The sequence below is a fragment of the Phaethon lepturus genome, unplaced genomic scaffold, assembly GCF_000687285.1.
Source record: "Phaethon lepturus isolate BGI_N335 unplaced genomic scaffold, ASM68728v1 scaffold12240, whole genome shotgun sequence".
Classification (NCBI taxonomy): Eukaryota; Metazoa; Chordata; class Aves; order Phaethontiformes; family Phaethontidae; genus Phaethon; species Phaethon lepturus.
In genome coordinates, this window is record NW_010512634.1 from 33962 (window position 1) to 53668 (window position 19707).

At 35.8% G+C, this 19707-nt stretch overlaps 1 protein-coding gene across 1 annotated transcript in view; it reads right to left on the reverse strand.

The window, feature by feature from the left end:
- The window catches only part of LONP2 (lon peptidase 2, peroxisomal), a gene marked incomplete at its 5' end in the record, with an annotated part of 44127 nt that extends 24784 nt beyond the window's left edge, over window positions 1–19343 (reverse strand). The window contains 7 exons of the mRNA XM_010287623.1: window positions 3865–4006; window positions 12659–12917; window positions 14815–14909; window positions 15631–15794; window positions 16710–16832; window positions 18173–18304; window positions 19104–19343. Coding sequence (XP_010285925.1) covers window positions 3865–4006; window positions 12659–12917; window positions 14815–14909; window positions 15631–15794; window positions 16710–16832; window positions 18173–18304; window positions 19104–19343 — 1155 coding nt within the window. The remainder of the gene's footprint in view (window positions 1–3864; window positions 4007–12658; window positions 12918–14814; window positions 14910–15630; window positions 15795–16709; window positions 16833–18172; window positions 18305–19103) is intronic.
- Between the last annotated feature and the right edge of the window lie 364 nt (window positions 19344–19707).

Sequence of the window (19707 nt, forward strand, 5' to 3'; positions counted from 1 at the left end):
TAAGCTAGTGATTATAATATCATTTACAAAGGTATCGATGTATCATTTACAAAATATCGATGCTGTACTCATGCACAAACAGTACTCTCCAATAAAGCTAAAGGAAACTAATAAAGACCAACTTGGATTATACTTAAAAATGTGAATTATCTGAGATTTTCTACAAGGGTTAGAGTTTCTCTGGACTAGTAATTCTTTGGCATGGTAACCATTTCTTAGAATAAGACATAAAACAATATCACACCTATGCATTTAAACCAAATTTTCCAAAGCAAATTGAACTGTTCTTCAGCTAGGTATCTGTGCTAAAGTTCAAGTTTGAAAGTTGTCAAAGATATTCAACTAATACAAAAATATTAAGTACAAAAAGAACATTCACTGAACAAAACACCTTGGTTAATTTATGGCCGACAGCTCACCTACATACAAAGGCTTCTCTGTACCAGCTTTTTATTACCACAAAATCCAGAATAAGTTCCATTAACATTTAATTGCCTGGCAATGCTCCTGGTCTAATTTCCCTGAATACAAATACTCACTATCAGGCACTTGGATCCATTTCTGTTTTCTTCTGTTTTAAACAGAGGTCATCTAAATTTAGACTAAAACATTCCCTTGTTGATGAACAGTAACTGGAAATAGGAAGACATTCTGTATTGCTTACGCAACAACTCCGCAGAATCACTAGAACTAAACACATATCCGGCAATTATAAAACATCAAGCTTTGCTTCCAAGCTTACAGGGTATGGCAATTTTCTTCTTGAATATATCCCATTGTAGACAGTCAGTGAGAATTTAACACACCTATACATTAAGGAAAAAAGGATGTGCCTTTTATACTTAATGACGGCACTTACCAAACAAGAAGCAGCAGTCTGAAAAACAAATGTGCTGGTTAGGTGACCATTTACTATTGTTTGTTCTCCTGTGTAATAGCCACCTTTGCTCACTCCAGATGGGCTTTCCAACAATGTAAACCACAAAAAGCAGATGAAAATTAAGCTGTTATGTCCAGGCATGAGTTCTCCATTAGAAGAGGTAAAGCACCTGCTTCAGGATGTTTAGACAGCAGTAGAGGGATATACAGATGTCACACGGGAGCAGCCCAGACATGGTTAATAGAGCAATTACTTCTCCAGATGCAACTAATGGTCAATTAGCAATGACTTACATAGAGACTGCAGCCCAAGCAGACAGCTGGAAGCTAACCCGATGAGCCTCAGCTGGAATAATCCATGGCAGGAGCTGAATTGAGTATCACTGAGAATGCGGTTTTAAAATATGGAAACAAGAAGCATCCCAAAGCAGCAAAGTATCAAAAATTGAAACACAAATAATTAAAAAATAAATTAATTTAATTTGCCCTCACACACTTGACATGATAGAAGAACAGAAATGCTAATTCTCTACTGCAAGACAGGGAATGAAAAAGAAATTAAAAGAAACAGCAAAGGCTGAATAAAAGTAACAATATTAATGTACAGATCTGGATTCATGACTGGAACACTTCCAAAAAAAGTTATTCTCTTTCCAAGAAATTCCAAATCATTGCTGCTTTACTGATTTTGACTGCCTAGTAAACAACAGTCAGCTAGCTAACAAAATTTGATTTTCAGGTGTTCTTTATCCATGCGTTGACTAAATTTAGGCCAGCTTAGTTTAATATCTAAAGGAGAAATGACAGAATAAGTACCAGCAAACTCAGAATCCGAGATCATTACTGTTAACAGCAAAGGTAAATAAAATCCCACAAGTGAAAACTACAAAGAAAATGCATTTGAATATTTGCTACACTCCCCAGTTTGTTTTCCTTGCAGTTAGAGGCTTCTTCATGCACCCTGGAAACGTGTACCACACACTTGAGAAATACACAGGTAAAGGACCATAACTGTCATTTTTAAAAGCTAAAAAAGGGAAGCCATGGCATTTTATAGTACATTTAAATTATTGCTAGTTCATATTAACATGCAGAGATCAAAACAGAGCTCTCAAGCCATAACCTGTTCATACGCTTCATTTTCAGAGAACTAGTTGGCCTTGTCAAAACAGTAATTTTACACTACCTAGCAGGAAGAAAATAATTACATTTGTAGAATGTCAATTGACATTTCATTTGCAGAAAGTCATACAGCATACAGATGAGCTCATGACACCTTAATTTAAGTAGCATTTTTCATATTCAAATCACTGTATTGAGCACCATCAGTCAAAAAGAGTCATTAGAATGACTCTGTAGGCAAATATTACCAGAAACTCTTACTTTCAACCCCATCCACAACCGCCCAGCTACAGAAGTTACCACACCTTAAGCTGTGACAACTGAGATGCTTCTAGAATTATGCCCTAAATCATCTCAATGAATGTGGGCCAGGCTAGTTCAAAAAATTTGGATAAGTATCTTTTACTAACACAATTCCTTTTGACTGAACAGGTAAAGAACAATCACAGAAGCAGTTCATCTGAAACAGTGGTAGGATGGTAGCCTCTACAGCCAGAGCAAACACAACAGAGGGGCAGACAATATGAAAATAGAGCAGCATAAGGAAATTCTAAACCTACACAATACCAAAACCCTTAAGTGCACTACTGCTACATCTGCTCTGGACAGACTCGAGTGTTTCAGCCTAGTCCAGCCTTGCTGTGCCATTACCTTCCTCATTCCCACCTTTCCTCATTATCAGTGCTAGGACAGGAAGATATACGCAGCCTTCTGCACTAAAATGCTGAGGAATGGAAACGGTCTCTGTCTCTTCCCCATACCTGAAGAGATGCTCCTTCCTCTCTCTAGCAAACTGCTAGAATAAAACCGCTGAATATGCAAGTCAGTGGAAGAAGGAATTGTACCAGGATATCATCATGTACCATATTCCAGGGAAAAAGAAGGCAGAAAGAAAGTTCTGGCAGCTCGTTACTGCTCTCTGTTACAGACTCCAATACATGAAGCCTGCAAGGTATAGGTCTCAGTTAATCTTCTTCATCATCACTCAAGTTTTAGCCTCCTGAAATCCCAATAACTACCCTAATCAATAAAATCTCAACAGTTGATGGATTTACAAAATACTCTAACAGTATCTTGTTCACCAAAGTCCTTACTTGTGTCTCCTAGATTTTACTTGTGTCTTTAAGCAAGTCAACTTTAAACTGTTTTTGATAAAATAACTACACCATGTACTTCAAAATTACATTAATCTATATCTTGGTCTAAGTCCCAGAAAACACACTTAATAGCTGACTCTCATGGAAAGCAAACACCACATCATAATCAGTCAAGGGGTGGGAATCTGTGACTTAAATGAAAACTGAAGTTCAGAAAGTTAATTACAACACTAATTAAAAAAATGCTGCTAAAACACACAACTACTACATATTACATGCTAGGTAAAATGCTTAGCTCCATTATAAGCTTGTACCATCAAAAGCTTCAAAAATAGATTAAAATTGTTCCTAGAAAGAAAAGGAAAACTTGAAAAAGCCCAGCTACCATCTGGCTGCTCTACAGTTCTTTCTTACAGCTAACAGCATTTGGTCATTAAAAATCAACGTATTAAAGTCTCCCAAATAAGTAATGTTTAAGGCTTGAACGGCCCATAAATATACAAAATACTTAGACAAAATACATCCTTGTGTTTCAGTACAGATCACTGAGATTAAAGATACCTTACTTAGTATACTATATAACAGCATTTACATTGTGCACGAGTAATTGACCGAAATCCAACAATGTCAAAACGTAGGAGGTAGTATTTGAATAAAAAAGCTGACACTGACATGCTATCTTTCATCCACTGCGTCTTCCTGAGTCCAGTATTTTAATTCTTTTCAATTACAAATGAAAAAAGGCTTGTAATTTAACATCTCTTACCTCAAGCAAGGCTGCTGCAGGATCCCCCTGCAAGCTCTTCCCCAGTTTATCAACCTCATCTAACAGGAATACTGGATTGTTAACCCCAACAGTCTTCAGTCCATTGATTATTCTGCCAGGCATACTGCCAACATAGGTGCGCCTGTGAGAAACAAGTGTACATGGGGAAAAAGGGGACAAACGCATGTAAGGAGTAGAAACATCAAAAATAAAACTCAACAGAAAATATAAGAATAAGCAGCATTTTAACAATTCTTGCTTTTTTGCAAAACTTTTTGGAACTAGTTGATAAAAGTATGGAATATGCATCTGAACTAATGTAAGACATTATATCAGCAGATGAAAATAGTAGTTCCATGGCGCACTAGTTGGTCTGGAAATATATGCATTACAGTATATCCAAACTTTATAGCTTGCAGGCATTTTACATGATTCAGTACAAGCATCCTTGTACTAGATGAACAAGCAGAAGCAGATTTGGGAACCTCATTAATATTAACATTTTATTAATGATGATACTGGGTTTTTGTCATCTCAACAGAGCTCACATAGCATGTTAAAAATTAGGGCAAAATTCCAAATATGCTGAACTGTTGACGTCTCCTGTATATACAGCATGCTTTAATTAATACTCACAAAAAATAATTGTATTTACTATGTCATTTCAACAATAAAAAACTAGAACAATGCAATGGAACAAAAAAATTTATGAGTCTGAATTTATTCAGCAAAGGTGGTAAAAACTTTTTTCACAATGCACAGAGCAACTACATTTTACATGCATATATATCCCTTATTTGCTTCATTTGCCATAGCCTTTTCTGCTTGCGCCATAACTAAACAAAATGTTATAATTAAGAGTATGAAATGCTGGTCACTCAAGAAGAAAGCGATACATGAAGTGCTGAATTACAGTACCTATCTCATGACTCTCACAAAACAGATACGCAGAACAGGCCTGCTTTGCCATATGATCTGTTTTAACATAGTCCAAAATAAACAGGATGACATTTAGAAAGACAAAACCAAAAATACCATGGGAGTAATTTGAAAAGATACTAGAGAGGACTTTAAATATAAAACCCCCCAACTTAAACCACACAGCAATGGCGTTAGTTCCATGTAATATTTAACCACTGCAGGAACAAATTGCAGTTACTATATTTAATTCTAGATCATGGCAAAAATTAAAGTTTTTAAGATCTTTTAAATAGCCAGAGATGCAACAGAATTTCAGTTTGCCCATTATCACCTTCATGAGACAGCTGCTAATGACTGGAGCAGCCAGCATGCAATAGATTACCACCTCAGTGCTTTTGTGTGGAGTCTTACGCTGCGGTGAGCGAGTGGATTCCTCTCCACTGAGGACTGCATTATATAAAATTTATTACAGATCAAGAATCTGCATGGGGGAGCTATTATACTAGCATGCCACTTCATTCTCCATCTGCACACAGTCAACCTTACCAAAAGAACGAAAGGATCCTATAAAATGCAATCAGAACATTACAAGACTGAAGCAGAACTGAGGTTTACAGAAGTGAATCATTTACCAGTGCAACCAAATTAGTCATTGTAGCAATTGGGGGGGTTTGGTTTCGCTGGGGTTTTGTTGTTGGTTTTTTTTTTGTGTGTTTTTTGTTTTGTTTTTGTGGTTTTGGGTTTTGTTTGTTTGTTGTTGTTGTGTTGGGGGGTGTTGGTTTGTTTTGGTTTGTTCTTTTTTTAACAAAAGGTGCTTTTATGGCACTAGTAAATAATTTTATATGCTTCAGAAAAAATGCAGCCTGACTGTTTTTAATATTCTATTTATGCCAGTAATAGGATAACTTGGTAAGCATTACACATTCTTCTTTCTTGCTTGGTACATTATTCTCAAGTGCATGCTTAAAGACACTTCTTTAACGCATATTTGTGTTTTTATATACACAAAGTTTTATTGATCTTTTTATATTCTATAAAATTATGAGATATCTATGTTCCATCTAGTTTTAAGAAACCACTTTAGTTTATAAACTAAATGAAGGTAAACTCGGTTTCTCTAGTCAAGGGAAAGCACTGAATAATCACTCTTTCTCTCCTTTCACCATACAATTGCAACAACACAGGTTTTTATGGCAATTGGAAAATAAGTGTTAGGCACCAAAAGGTTTTCTGAACAATAGATTTGTTTGTTTATACCCATGCACACACACCCCCTTAAAAACTTTTTTTTGAGTTTTTCCAAATAGAAGCACTTAAAAAAAAACCACAACAAAAAACAACAGGAAGATATTTTCCTTTCTTGAGACACTGTTGTTATTAATAGATTTTTTTCCCCTCAAACAACCCTGAAAATAGACTTCAAGCCACAGTCATTTTAGATTCAAGTACATTCAGGTATTTAGTGACATATTTACACTTGTAGAAGATTCTCACAGATACAGCACCTTTCAGTAAGACTTGTGTTGTACACAATCAAGCTTCTTAACATTTTAAAATAAACCATACGCTAGGTAGGCTGAAGCACAACGTATCAAGATCTACAGTGAAGAAAAAGCAGAAAAAAGCAAATATACTCAAGGCAACTTATGACAAGTGAAATCAGTACCTTCAAGAAATACAATTTTAAGAGTATAAAAATTAAGTGGCTTCTAAAGCAAGCAATAAGAAAAACATTCTAACAGTGACAGAAGATCATTAATTTGATTTTTTTTTTAAATGTACCTGGTCCACAGTAAGTCTTGGGTCATGAGCTACCATGTAAAAAACTTGAATAGAAACCACAGTCCAAATGAAATGGATCCAATGTTACAAAAATGATAAAATGGTTCCCTATACAACCCAAGAGTTCTTCAAGAAATTCAAAGGTCAAATTTAAAGGAACCCTTGCTGGAAATATGGGCTGTTCCACAAAATACTCAGTCTCCACAGTGTTTGGGTTAACAGATGAGAAAAGTGCACAGTGGCTAGAAACATTCTGCTCTTCCTTTCACTACCTAACAATTGACTATTCTTGCTCTTCCTCTCTCATACTATCAGCTTCTCATTTGTATTTTCAATCATCTCTAGACATGGTAAATCTAAAAAACTAACTCCATGTGGTAGGTTGGCCTTGGCTGGATGCCAGGTGTCCACCAAACTGCTCTATCATTCCCCTCCTCAGCAGGATGGGGGGCAGAAAATAAGATGGAAGAAACATGTGGGTCAAGATAAAGGCAGTTCAATAAAAGCAAAAACTGCGCATGGAAGCAAAGGAAAACAAAAGAGTTATTTTCTACTTCCCAGCAGCAGGTGATGTCCAGCCACTTCCCGACAAGCAGGGCTTCAGTACCTTTAGCAGTTGCTCTGGAAGACAAACATCGTAATAACAAATGTCCCCCACACTGCCTCCTTTCTCTCAGCTTTTATTGCTGAGCTGAGGTCATATGGTATGGAATATCCCTTTGGCCAGCTCGGGGCAGCTCTCCTGGCCATGTCCCCTCCCAAGATTTTGCCCACCCCCAACCTACTGGTGAGGGGGGAATGTTGGAGTGACAGCCTTGATGCTGTGCGAGCGCTGCCCAGCCGTTGCCAACGCACTGGTGTGTTATCAACACCCTTCTAGCTACCAGTACACAGCACAGCACTGTGAGGGCTGCTATGGGGAAAATTACCTCCATCTCAGCCAGATCCAATACACTCCAATATAAATGTTTAATTTATGCACTAAATTTCAAATAAAAACATGCTTAGATTTATTTACGTAATTTGATCAGGTATCACGAAATAAAATCTCAGACTATAAATTTTAAGGTAACAAATACCTAGGTATCAACTCTTCCCATGCGTAACAGCCTAAATCTGTGATACATCTTCATTTATTAGAGATGTGCCAATACCTATTTTATTGTACTATTAATCAAAGACTCAGGATCTCTAAGGTAAGTAAAGAATACTAATACAAATGTCATATGTAGGATGACAAAGAACAGTAACATAGTATTTTACCTTGAAAATACAAACATAAGTAGCCCGTTTTCATTTCTAAATGGTTATTATGGAACATCTCAACACAAGAGTCCTCGGTAAGACAGACCCTGCAGATATTTTCATATAAAACCACTACAATATGTTAAAATTACAAGCAGATATGGCCATTTAGGTAAATGTCCAGGTATCTGGACATTAACCTTTGCCTTGTAACTCATGAAACTGAATACTGCTGTTTGTGAACAGCAGCCACTGAACGTGATGTTATTTATTTTCATTATTTCAGCTAGGGTTAAAAGGAGGAAAAATTATATTCTACATTAGCATTTCTGATGATATAATATGGCTTTGCTCATGTTTTGATGCACTGTTTCTCTCCATGCACTAAACCTAGAGGCAACTCCTTTCCATTCAAAACAGGAAAGTACAGATCAACTTTCCTGGCTATCTCACTTGCATGGTAACATCTTAAAAAACCTTTACTAGCTCATGCCACAGAAAGTCTGTAATTTAGTAATCTTTTTACTTATCTTTAGATCAGTGAAAAGGTACCTTTAAAAAAACACTAGAGTTGTACAGCATGTCATTAGGAGCTATGTATTCTAGAAAATGCAAGACAGACAGCTGGGAAATCTAACCTTGTCAGTTCTCCCAGTGTAAACTGGAAATGTGCATGAATTGGAACCCTTGAAGCAATACTACTATTGTTGATAAAAACATGACCCGCTTTCTTCATACATTTCTAAAGACAAAAAGTTTTAAATGGTTTTCAAATTGCAGAGGTAGGAGTAGACAACAAAGTTAATGCCACCAAAGAAACTATTTCTAAACTCACTTGCACAAGGCCACAGCTTATTTTTTTGCAAGGACAGAGGTTGGGTCTACTGAAGAGTTTTACAAATGTATCTCTGCTTTATACTTGTGTAACAAAGCTATTCCTCTCACAAACCTCTGTTTGAGGTTTGGTTTTCTCTAGTGCAACAAGGCCTGTGCTGTGAACTTCTGCTAGCATAGCTGTACTGGTGAGGAATCACACCTTTTCTCACACAGATGCACCTGAACAAGTCTTCAGCACAGGCCTACGCCAGAAGTAAACTATCCAAATGTCTATAAATTGAAAAGCAATGGTAATATAAGAAAGAGTGCTTCACAAAGAGGTGAGAGAAAAAAGAGCTTCACAGTGATCTCACCAGCACCACTATAAATAAATGGCGCAATTACATCTTTCCTTTTTAAAAATAGAAAATCACACACACATGCAACAGTGAAGATCATATAGCTCCTCTATAAAACAAAATACCAGTACTGAGGAGATCTTAAATGCAGTGAGCTTCCCGGAAAAAAGTTCAGGGTGGTTGGTTTGGGTGGTTTTTTTTGTTGTCTTTTTTTTTGTAGGTTTTTTTAATACAAGTTAACAACAAATGTAAACCAGCAGACTTTAACATATGGTATAGATGAGTGGTAAATGCAAACAACAGCTGGAGGATGACTGATAAAGCAGTTCTGTTTTTGTACCAAGATATTAATTTCATTTTGGTAATGCAGAACAGTAGTTGCTACTCTTCATCCACTCAGAAAAGGATTCACAAACCCCAGCTGCAGGTACGTGATCCACACTGAAATGGCAAAAACTGGGCGTTTCCGATTGCCCTAGTTACACATCCCACGGAACAGCACACTGACTGAAACACCACACCCCACCCTGCTGCCATCCAATATATTTTACTGTGCTTACTGAATCTATTAGTCTGCATCTTTCACTTACAACAGTAAAAAGCAGCCAAAGTGAATGCTATTTCAGGCAATATTTGCTTGCAAGTGAAACTGAACTACAGTTTCTTTTTTAAAGTTCTAGTACATTTAGTACCTTTTCTAAAATGTTTAGTACATTACTAGGTACATACAGTATCATTCTTCTGCAACGATAATGGAATCCTTAACTTAAGCCTTAAAGCCTAATAAGGAGCTTTGAGGACAAAAAAAATGGCTCCTAACATGTAATATTAGAAAAATCAGCCTACTTAAACAGTAGAACTCAGAGAACAGCAGCCTATGTCTCCTCCACTTTAAGATCACCTCTGTAACATCTCTCTCTGACTGCCACCAGATGCCCAATACGGATTGACTTAACTTGGGTTTATTCAAGCACAAGGACATTACAGAGAGAGGTCTACAGAAAAGCTGTAGTTTGAATTTGATTAAATCTTATTCTGAGAAGCAGAAAAGCAGAAAAAAATATGAAGCAGAACTAAGAAAAGCAGCATGCAACAGTTGATTTTTATTTTACCTACAAAGAACTTGCAAAAGCAGTCAGTCACAAGGGACTCCTTGTACTAACTGATCTAAAGTTTGGTTTTAAACTATACACTTGTTTGTGGAAAAGTAACCACATGACACTTTCACTAAATCTAGATAGTATTTGCCTTTTCTGTTGAAAAATAAACTGTCTTATCAAATACTTCCCATCAACTAATTTCAAGTAAATTTTTAATATGAAATTTATAATGGTTAGCTTCTAGCATGCATTAATAATTTAATACCCTCAAAAATACTACAGTGACAGCCACAAACACCTGAACTTTAAAAGCCTCATTATCACATGACTATAGCTGTCTTTATTCTTTATTAGGTCTAAGTACAAGATAGAAAGCCAAACAGTCCCATCCCCACCCCCACCCCCCCAACCAAAAACAAAACCAAACCAAAACCAAAAAACACCAAAACCAAAAAACAAAAAACACCAGTAAGTAATTACTGGCAATTGAGTAAGAGTTGATGATAGTTTTACTTTTATTCATAATGTCGATTTCACGGATGTGGTTTCCCTGTTACAAAGGCTTGAGTCCTGGAAAAGTTACTCATGTCTATAATGCTTAGTATTCAACAGCCTCTAGTGGTTTCAGTTCAAATAGCAACATGTTGTTGAATCACATTTAAAATTGTTTTTAGGATCCATACCATAAGTAATCTGAAACATCAGAATTCTTACTTATTTAACAGTGATTAACAATACAGTTTAGGTATTACAGGAATAATACACAGTGAAGGAGGAGGACAGAGTTTCGCTGCTTTTTCCATTAGTGTGTAAACAAATGGGTAAAAAGGCCAGCTATTAAAAGGTCCACAAAACCATCACACACACGCACGCACAAAAACCCCCAGTGGTTACTGGGTATGTTGACCAAACCTACATTAGGAGAAAAGCTTCTTTCAAGCTACAAACTCTAGCTAGGTGCCAAACACTTTGGAAAACGGAACTCCTGCAAACTTGTCACAGAATGTGTACAGGAATAAATGCGTGTTGCTCATTTTATCAAGGGTGCTGAACTAAAGGTTTACGGAACAACTCTGAATTTTCAAATTGTCAAGTACAAAATCACTGTTCTGTTGCATTTTCATCTCTTGTGTTCTGGTCTAACAAGTGACCAATAGTATATTATACTCTAGATTCCCAGAAATACATTCTATTCCAGATGTATAGAAGTTTATACATATGTTCAGCACAAGATTTCCCAGTGAGTCTCCCACATTCCTTCCAGTTGGGACTGTGAGCTTCTACCACTCTAATGTACTCACACATGCAACTAGCTTACACAGTCACAAGTCTGAAGTCTGATACCACAAAATGAACATTTATCAGAGTATTTCTTGTAAGTTTTCATTAAAATTACATAGGAGAAGTGATAATAATACCAAGGTCCTTTTTAAGCCTTTTTTGAAAACAAAAATATTACAGAACTGAAGCAAGAATGATGGTGTACTCTGATGACTGAAAGTAGCAGCATAGCCATTGGGCAAAACTAATTGCTACATGGCATCAAAGAAATAACCGATAACTTTTAATTCACAATAATCTACCTACTGTTGTAAGGAAAAATTTTATTCAATAATGTAACTATTAAAAAAATCCACATGGTTTTACAGATCCTCATAACACTACCATATTCATTATTCCAAATTTCCTGCACTGCATGCAATAAGCATGAAATATGTTTAATGGAACCAAAAATGCTGCACTGATGTTTGGCAGTTACTTATCTACATTACCCATTCATTAAGGAATTGATACAAGGAATTGACTAATATAGACAAATGGTTTCAAGACTAAGTAGTAAATACATGAAGAGATGCAAGATCAAAAAAAAGTCCTAAGGAAAGTCACCCAAAAAATCTTCTTTGAAAACTTCCAGCTTAAGTGTCCTTGTATAAAATTCCTTTTGAAATAGAAAAATAGTGCACTAACAAGTTTGAGATATTAAGTAACTCAGTTGCTATCCCTAGCAAATTTTAAGCATCACTCTCAGATTTCCCTCCTGTTTTAGCAACAAACATGGTTATAAAGTAACACATCACTATTTATAGGCTATTTTGTATAACTAAATCATTGCATCCCTCTTAAAAAGTAGAAGTTGCATGAAACTTTCTACTGAATTTTACTTCAAAGTGCCAAAATGACTTAAGATGAAATTCCGTGCTCCGCTGTGACGTTTTTTGTGTTCAAAAAACATGTGGATGTGGCACTTCAGGACATGGTTTAGGGAACATGGTGGCGCTGGATTAATGGTTGGACTTGATGATCTTGAAGGTTCTTTCCAACCTAGTGATTCTGTGATTCTGTAATAAAGGGCAGCTGCAGAAGGAAAGAATAAAGGCTGCACCTCAACACTAAACATCCATTCCCACTACTAAAATTCTGTCCTGAATAATACCACTGACTACCAAGAAAAATCAATTAATAACTACCATTGTTTGAAATAAGCAAAATTTCTCTGTATTAGCTAAACAATAATCAATACATTCTGTAACAAAAGAAAAAATTGCCATGAGGAAAGAAGAAAGTAGTTACCTGTGGCCTCGAATATCAGACTGATCACAGACTCCTCCTAAAGCAATTCTGTGGAATTCTCGACCCAAAGTCTTTGCAATTGATCTTCCAACACTAGTTTTACCAACTCCTGGGGGCCCCACAAAACAAAGAATGGGTCCCTTGAGGTTGTTTTTAAGCTGTCGGACAGCTAAGTACTCCAAAACTCTCTTCTTCAACTTCTCCATAGCATAATGATCATTATCCAAAAGAATTCGAGCTGCACGAATTTCAAGGCGATCTGTCAATCATTGACAACAGAAAAGATATCAGCACGTTTATCTTTAAAAATAGAAACAATTCATTCTACAATACAATAGAAACACATTCTCAAACGTGTTCATCAATGCAGTCCCCCGACACATATTTCAGACAATGTCTTCCTAAAACAGAGGTATTATAATTCTCTTTTAATAAGGAAATTAAACATAAGACAGACAGATCATAGTACTGATGATGAAATTTTAAAAAACCACACCTTTACACTGCGTCACAGGTTGAAATCTGGTTCAAATGAACTTAGTATCTATTTTAGAACAGCAATTCCATGATATGCAAATTATTCAGCATTTGCTTTCTCACAGACGTTAAGTCTGATCCTTTAAAGTCTTCTCCAAAGATACATTCATCCCTATGTCTTCATCATCTACTTATGATAAGAGTCTATAAAAAACACCCATGTGATATTAGGACTGGAATTTGGGTTTTGCAGTTGCAACAATTTGAGGTAAATGGTAGGCCTTACCAATGGACATGAACTAATTCTTTATAGAAAGCAGGAATTTCTGACACAAAGCAGCTGTCTTTGCTCTACAATGTAAAGAGAGTACAGAGGAAGCAGTGAAGTCTATCAACACTGCACGCACACACCCCCTTCAACTTCTATGCATTCCAGATGCAGACCCCTCATACCAGCATGTGTGCATTTCACATACAGACAACTTACTGAATTCTCAACAACTATATAAATTTTTGTAATGAACCACTGAACAAAAAATTCACTAATGATCTTAATGCTCTACTGGATTTTCTATGTTTATATTCATCTATGTGTTTACTCACTGCAGCTATGGAGTCCGAAGCATCACTCACATGAATGTGAATACAAACTTTGAAACTTCATTTAAAGTAAAAACTTCAAACTACATGTGACATGGCATAATTCTGCCAGATTAAGGAGCAACTTTCAACAACGAACCATTCTGCTAGGACATGAATGTCAACAAATACTTTACCCATTTTGTGATTCTTTGAATAATACTGTAGAGATCTGTAAAGATCTTTTTGGCAAATCTTTTTGGACAAAATTCATCATGATGCATACGAAAAAGGCAAAAGATAGACAGACAAGTGTTTCTGTTGGTGTGGTATGTTAGATTTATTTTGAAAACCAAATAGTTTAAAATGCCATTCAAAAGCCTCATTCTTCAGTAGCTGCTAGAAGGAATTAAAATCCTTTTCTCCAGCTTCCAGAAAGCTTTTCTCCAACTTCCGGAAAGTCATTATGCCCACTTAATCTACTTGTGTTGGTCAGTAGGAAAAGTCATATTTGATTTTCTACTCTTTCCTTGCTCTCTGTTTTTGTATCCTGTTCCAATATTAACAGTATCACTCTCTGCTCACAACTTTGAAAACTATGGTACAAAGCTGACATGATACTCAGCTTTTCTATTGTACCTGAAGTTGTAATTATTAAAAATTTTTATCTTTTTTTTTCCTTACCAAACTTGATTAACTTAAGACATACCAGAACCTTCTTCAGGAAGATTAATGCTACAGAAATATACAAATGCTTTTTTGTCTGACACATAAAAGTAATTAACTGCTCTTTTCATTACTTTAGATACGTGCTAGCACAGATTGTAAGTAATAACATCTTCACTTTTCTGTGTAGATATTCCTAACACTTTTTAAGTTCACATTCTTAGGCGTACAACTGAGCTACACAAGCTATTCTGTATACAGATACTACTTTAAGCCAGACAGACTGTAAGACTACAGCAATATATGAATGACATTTTTGTGATCAGACAACGAGAAAAACATTTGCAAGACAGAACTAAGTACACAGTGTTTACACAATGGCTACTTGTCCCAAAATGTCTGTGCAAGAGACAATCAATAATAGAAGGGTTCACCTTTTGTACTCTTGTTCCATGGCAATTCTACCATCAGTTCCAAGTAATTTCTTGTCAAAGCATATTCTGGCATTGACTGAGGCATCTTCTTTAATCTGGAAATACATGCACAGAATTCATAAGGCTAACGAGGAATTAGCAAAGTGAGCAAAGTAGCAAAGTAAGACTCTCCTGTACCACAAGAGAGATATTTAACAAACTTGAGGTCATCATCATACCCTCTTACTCTCTGACAACCATAATACTGAAAAAGCAAGTCACTACTCCATCAATTAGCAGACTGTCTTTGCATAATAAGTTATTTATAGGTTACAAAGAGAAATGAAAAAGGAGTTGGTTCCCAATGCATGCACCACTATGTAAGTGTCCTCAGTGAAGAAGAGGTTAACCATCGTATCAACATGGACAGCACAGTTATCCCCTCACCAGAGAAAAACACAGGAAAAAAAGACTCAAAACTCAGTCAGTTTATTCATTAATTATTAACAACTGCAATGTTAGGGGCTTTTTTTGTTTTGTTGTTTTGGGTTTTTTTTGAGATCTTCATAACATAGAGGCTTAAAGATTATAGTTTAATGCTATATTACTGTATAAACCATATCTAGAAGACTTCGTATTTCTTTGTCATAACTTGTGATGTTCCAAAAAGATGAAATGATGAAATTTATAAGCAAAAAACAGCACTCTACTAAATTTTTAAAAATCATTTCCAAAACACAACCAACAGAAACATAGAAGAATCAAATAAGAAAAGGCTAATACAAGATTTGCTTAAAAAAAATAAGAGAAAAAAAACACCACTTGAAAGTCTCCTACCTCTTTATTTCCTTAAGACAAACTTTAAGAGCTTGTTCTGACATACTGGATGTTCTAATCTTTTTTTCCAGCATGACAACATCATCATGATCTTCTTCTTCCTCTTCATCTTCTGTAGTGCTTGGAATATGATTCATTCTTCTATTAGGACGAATAGCTACAATCTACAAAATGAAAAACAGAGACAGAGAATAGTATCCAAGTTTTGGTTTTTAAATAAGGTGTGTACTTTGGCTTTGAATGGAAACCATGAGAAAAACATGCAAGTGCTGGGAGAGTATCCTTCACAGAAAAATTCAGAAGATTTTACTCCAATAAATAACTTCATAAAGTATTACTTGTACTACTTTAAAAAGTTACGGTTCTTATTTTACTGTATGTATTTCCTAAGTGTGTTTATCATCTACCCTTAAACAGCAGACAACAGAGGACAAGAACAAAACTGAGAAGAGTTATTTGTGATTTTTTGGGCATCGCAGCCCGCCATATTAAGCAGAATAAGGCTAATGCTTACAAAACAGATAAGCCTTCTCTCTTACCTTTTTTCATTCCTTGTACCTTCTCAGTTACTTCCTGTTTACTAAACCGCGTTACGTATAGTTAGATGCAGCAAAAGTCTAAGTGGCCCTAGTTTAGCAAACTACTTTTTACAACACACAAGGTGTATTTCAAAGGCTATCATCCACCTGCAATGCTATTAGTGAAAGGTACACCTTGTCACTGCATGGGCCAAAACTCAGTGTGTGCATACCATGCAAGTAAACTGGGCATCAAATGACTCTTAAAGGAACCTGAACTTTTATTCAATGTCTGAAAGTGCTCAGATTATTTAAAAAAAAAAAAAAAAAAAAAAAAAAAAAGAGCTTAGGCAGTTTTAAATGAATACTTTCTTTTTTCGGTATCTGAACAGCTGAAGTTGCCAGCTGGGTATTCTCTGCAGCTCCAGACTAACCATGAAACATTATGGCTATAGATTAAACTTCGCACAGATTAAAATCATGCATGTTCATTAGCCTGTTTAAAAGTGCATCTTTATACTATTTAGGATGTCTAAGTATCCCACGTGTAAAGGTCCATACCCTTTTATCATCATCCTGTTTGGGCTTTCTTGTTTTCTGAAGCAGCTTCAGGCCTTCAATCTGTCTAACAAGCAATGGTATAGTCATCTTGAACCGTTCTTCCAGGCTCACAGCATCTAAAATCTAAGAGCAAGGAGTTATAAGTTACAAGTTCACGCTGATGGATTATTAGTGCTGGGGAGGGGAACATGGAGGGTACTGTTACTATCTTTTGACCAGAGTTATAGAATAGATGGTTTAGGAAAGAAGGTAGCAACAAAAGCAATGAGAATACAGCACACAAAAACCCACCTTCAAGGGTCTGGATGCCAAAACTGCAAAGGACTCCAAAATAGAAACAAAAAGTCTTTTAACCTGTCTGGTTTTTAAGTGTCTTATTATTTCAGTCACATTTTCTGTGGCAAACATCAGCATTCTATATTTCAATTACCAATTCAATTTCAATTCAATTCAATGTAATTCTGTATTTCAATTACCTCTAAGAAAGTTATAGCAAGGTCTCCTTGGTTAACCCAGGAAAAAAAAAATCACCTTATCCATTGGGGTTTTTTTTTGTTTGGGATTTTCTGTTTATTTTGTTTGTCTTTCTAAAATTTTATACACTATTCCATTTTTATGTTTAATGATGTTGATATGTGGAAATGGGTAGAATTTGGCTCTTTTGTATTTCCACAGCTATCACTGGCTGCTCTTTTCTTTATCACTTCTAATAAAAGAAAGGACATGATAAATTTAATGACTAACATACCTTCCTCCAGCAGGATATTCAGCTACGATACACCCCTTCACTTCAAATTACTGCATTTCTATTTGTTGTTTGAAAGAACAGCTTTATAGAAGAACCTAACTTATGCTTTCAATTCAAGGTTGAACATACAGTACTGGTAGTGACAAAAGAAAAGGAACAACAAAATTTCTGAACACAGCAAGCAAATACAGAGATCAGACTAGTAAGCATCACATTCTATGCACCAATTTTGCATAAAGTTATTTTGACATATGATGCAAATTTAACCCGTGTCTGTGTTTAAAAAAACCCACATTTCAAGGTGTTTTTAAAAAGATTTAAAAGAAAAGATTTTTAAGCTTTTAAGTATTAAGAGATGCATAAGGATCTGCCAACTGTGATAAGTAAGCAAGATTTCAACACAATTTGAAGGATGATTTATCATCTTACCATGTTATATTTCTTATTATTTAATAAAATGAATCGTTTCCAATGCTGACTAGATGCATTTACCTATTAGGTGAGTTCTGACATATAGATACATAAACACTTTGAACAATAGCATAAAAACTTTTTACAAGTATTCATGCTCAGTTGTAACTCAAATACCTTCTGGCACAACATTATCATTGTACAGTCTTGAAGTGTAAGCAATTTCAAAGTTACCTAAAAGGGATTAACTGTAAAAAAATAGCAGACATCTAACTCCCCTTAAAAAAGTTTAAGAACGTAATACCTGAAGCTTCTCTTGGTTGGAGGTACGGATGATAGAAGTCAGTATATCTGGCAAAGCTTCTCTAGGAAGATTGTCCAAAAGACGTCTCAGTTTTGCGACTGCAGGAACAGACATATCCAGCATCTCAACCAACTGTAAGGAACACACAATAAACAATATTAATGGTTGCTGTATTTCTTTTTAAATTATTTAAGTGAGTATCTGACCAAAAAAGGATTGCATCTTTTAGCATGAAATGTGTCTAAGTACTTTGCCAAACAGCTACTGAAAGAAAGACACAGTTCACAGAAGAGGCACTAACTCAGCGCAGGGCAATCAAGACTGAGCTTTCTGCTTTCAAGAAGTTCAAAAATACCATCGTTTGCAGTACTTTTTTCAATGCCTACATCTCTTATTTCCCCCCCACACCGTGATTAAAAACTTTCCTAGTTATCTTGACACTATGGTGACTTTTTTTCCAATACATCCTTTAGGCTCAAATTCATTATACCTGGGGACATCTGTTTATAATTAAGGTTCTAGAGGAGTTTATTCCCTTTAATAATTAAAAAAACCAACCACCAACAACAAACCACCCCCACAAAAAAATACATTGTATGCATTTATATATACATATATATATATTTTCCCAGGAAAAAAAAGATCAAAAGTATTCCTTTTACTAGAGTGTATTTATAATACTATTATGTATGAAATCATACCAACTTATCATAGCACTAACGTACAAGACTTATCCTGCAATGAGCTGTATACCCCCTGGAACTCAACAGAAACATTAAGTTTTAACAAAAATATTTTGTTAAAAAACTCTACTAGTCACTGAAAAATGTCAGAACTATAGAAAGAGAAAGGCAGATAGGAAACAAATAAAAAAACCCCAGATCTACACATAAATACATTGATATATGATACATAGGGTTAAACAATTTACCTGCACTGCATACTTGTAGAATTGTTCTGACAACTCTCCAAGTTCCTCCTCACATTTATGCTGATTAGTAAACTGCTCAAGTCGATCTAACTGTTCAACTTCAGCAACAGGATACGGCTTCTCCTTCAGCAGCTGCAGGATCTGGAATCGGCAGAGGCCCGTAACCAGCAGCGTATAATGTGGCTTGGGCCAGTTGCTACCAACCACCTGAACTGCCAAGGCAGCAGTGCCAATCCTAAAAACAGATCAAATCTTTGTATTATTTGCCACCCTCCACCGAACATTTTGTGGGCCCCTTATCAAGAAGCAACAGAGCTACAGGTTGCAAGAACCCTCTAGGTCATAGTTCCTTATCATGAAAGGCAACCAAATTATACAGTTTCCTTGGTAACACAGATTACAAAATCAAACCCTAAAAATTGAAAACGAGTAAGCTAACTGAAAAACTAAGATAATATAATACAGTCATCCGACTTAGAAACACATGTGATTTTCTCATAAATAATTTAACGGACCTTGCTGTGGACAGGAACACTGACATTCCTGTTTACATTATACACATTGGAAAATTAAGTGTTTGTAATTTGCAGTAATTTTGCCTCCT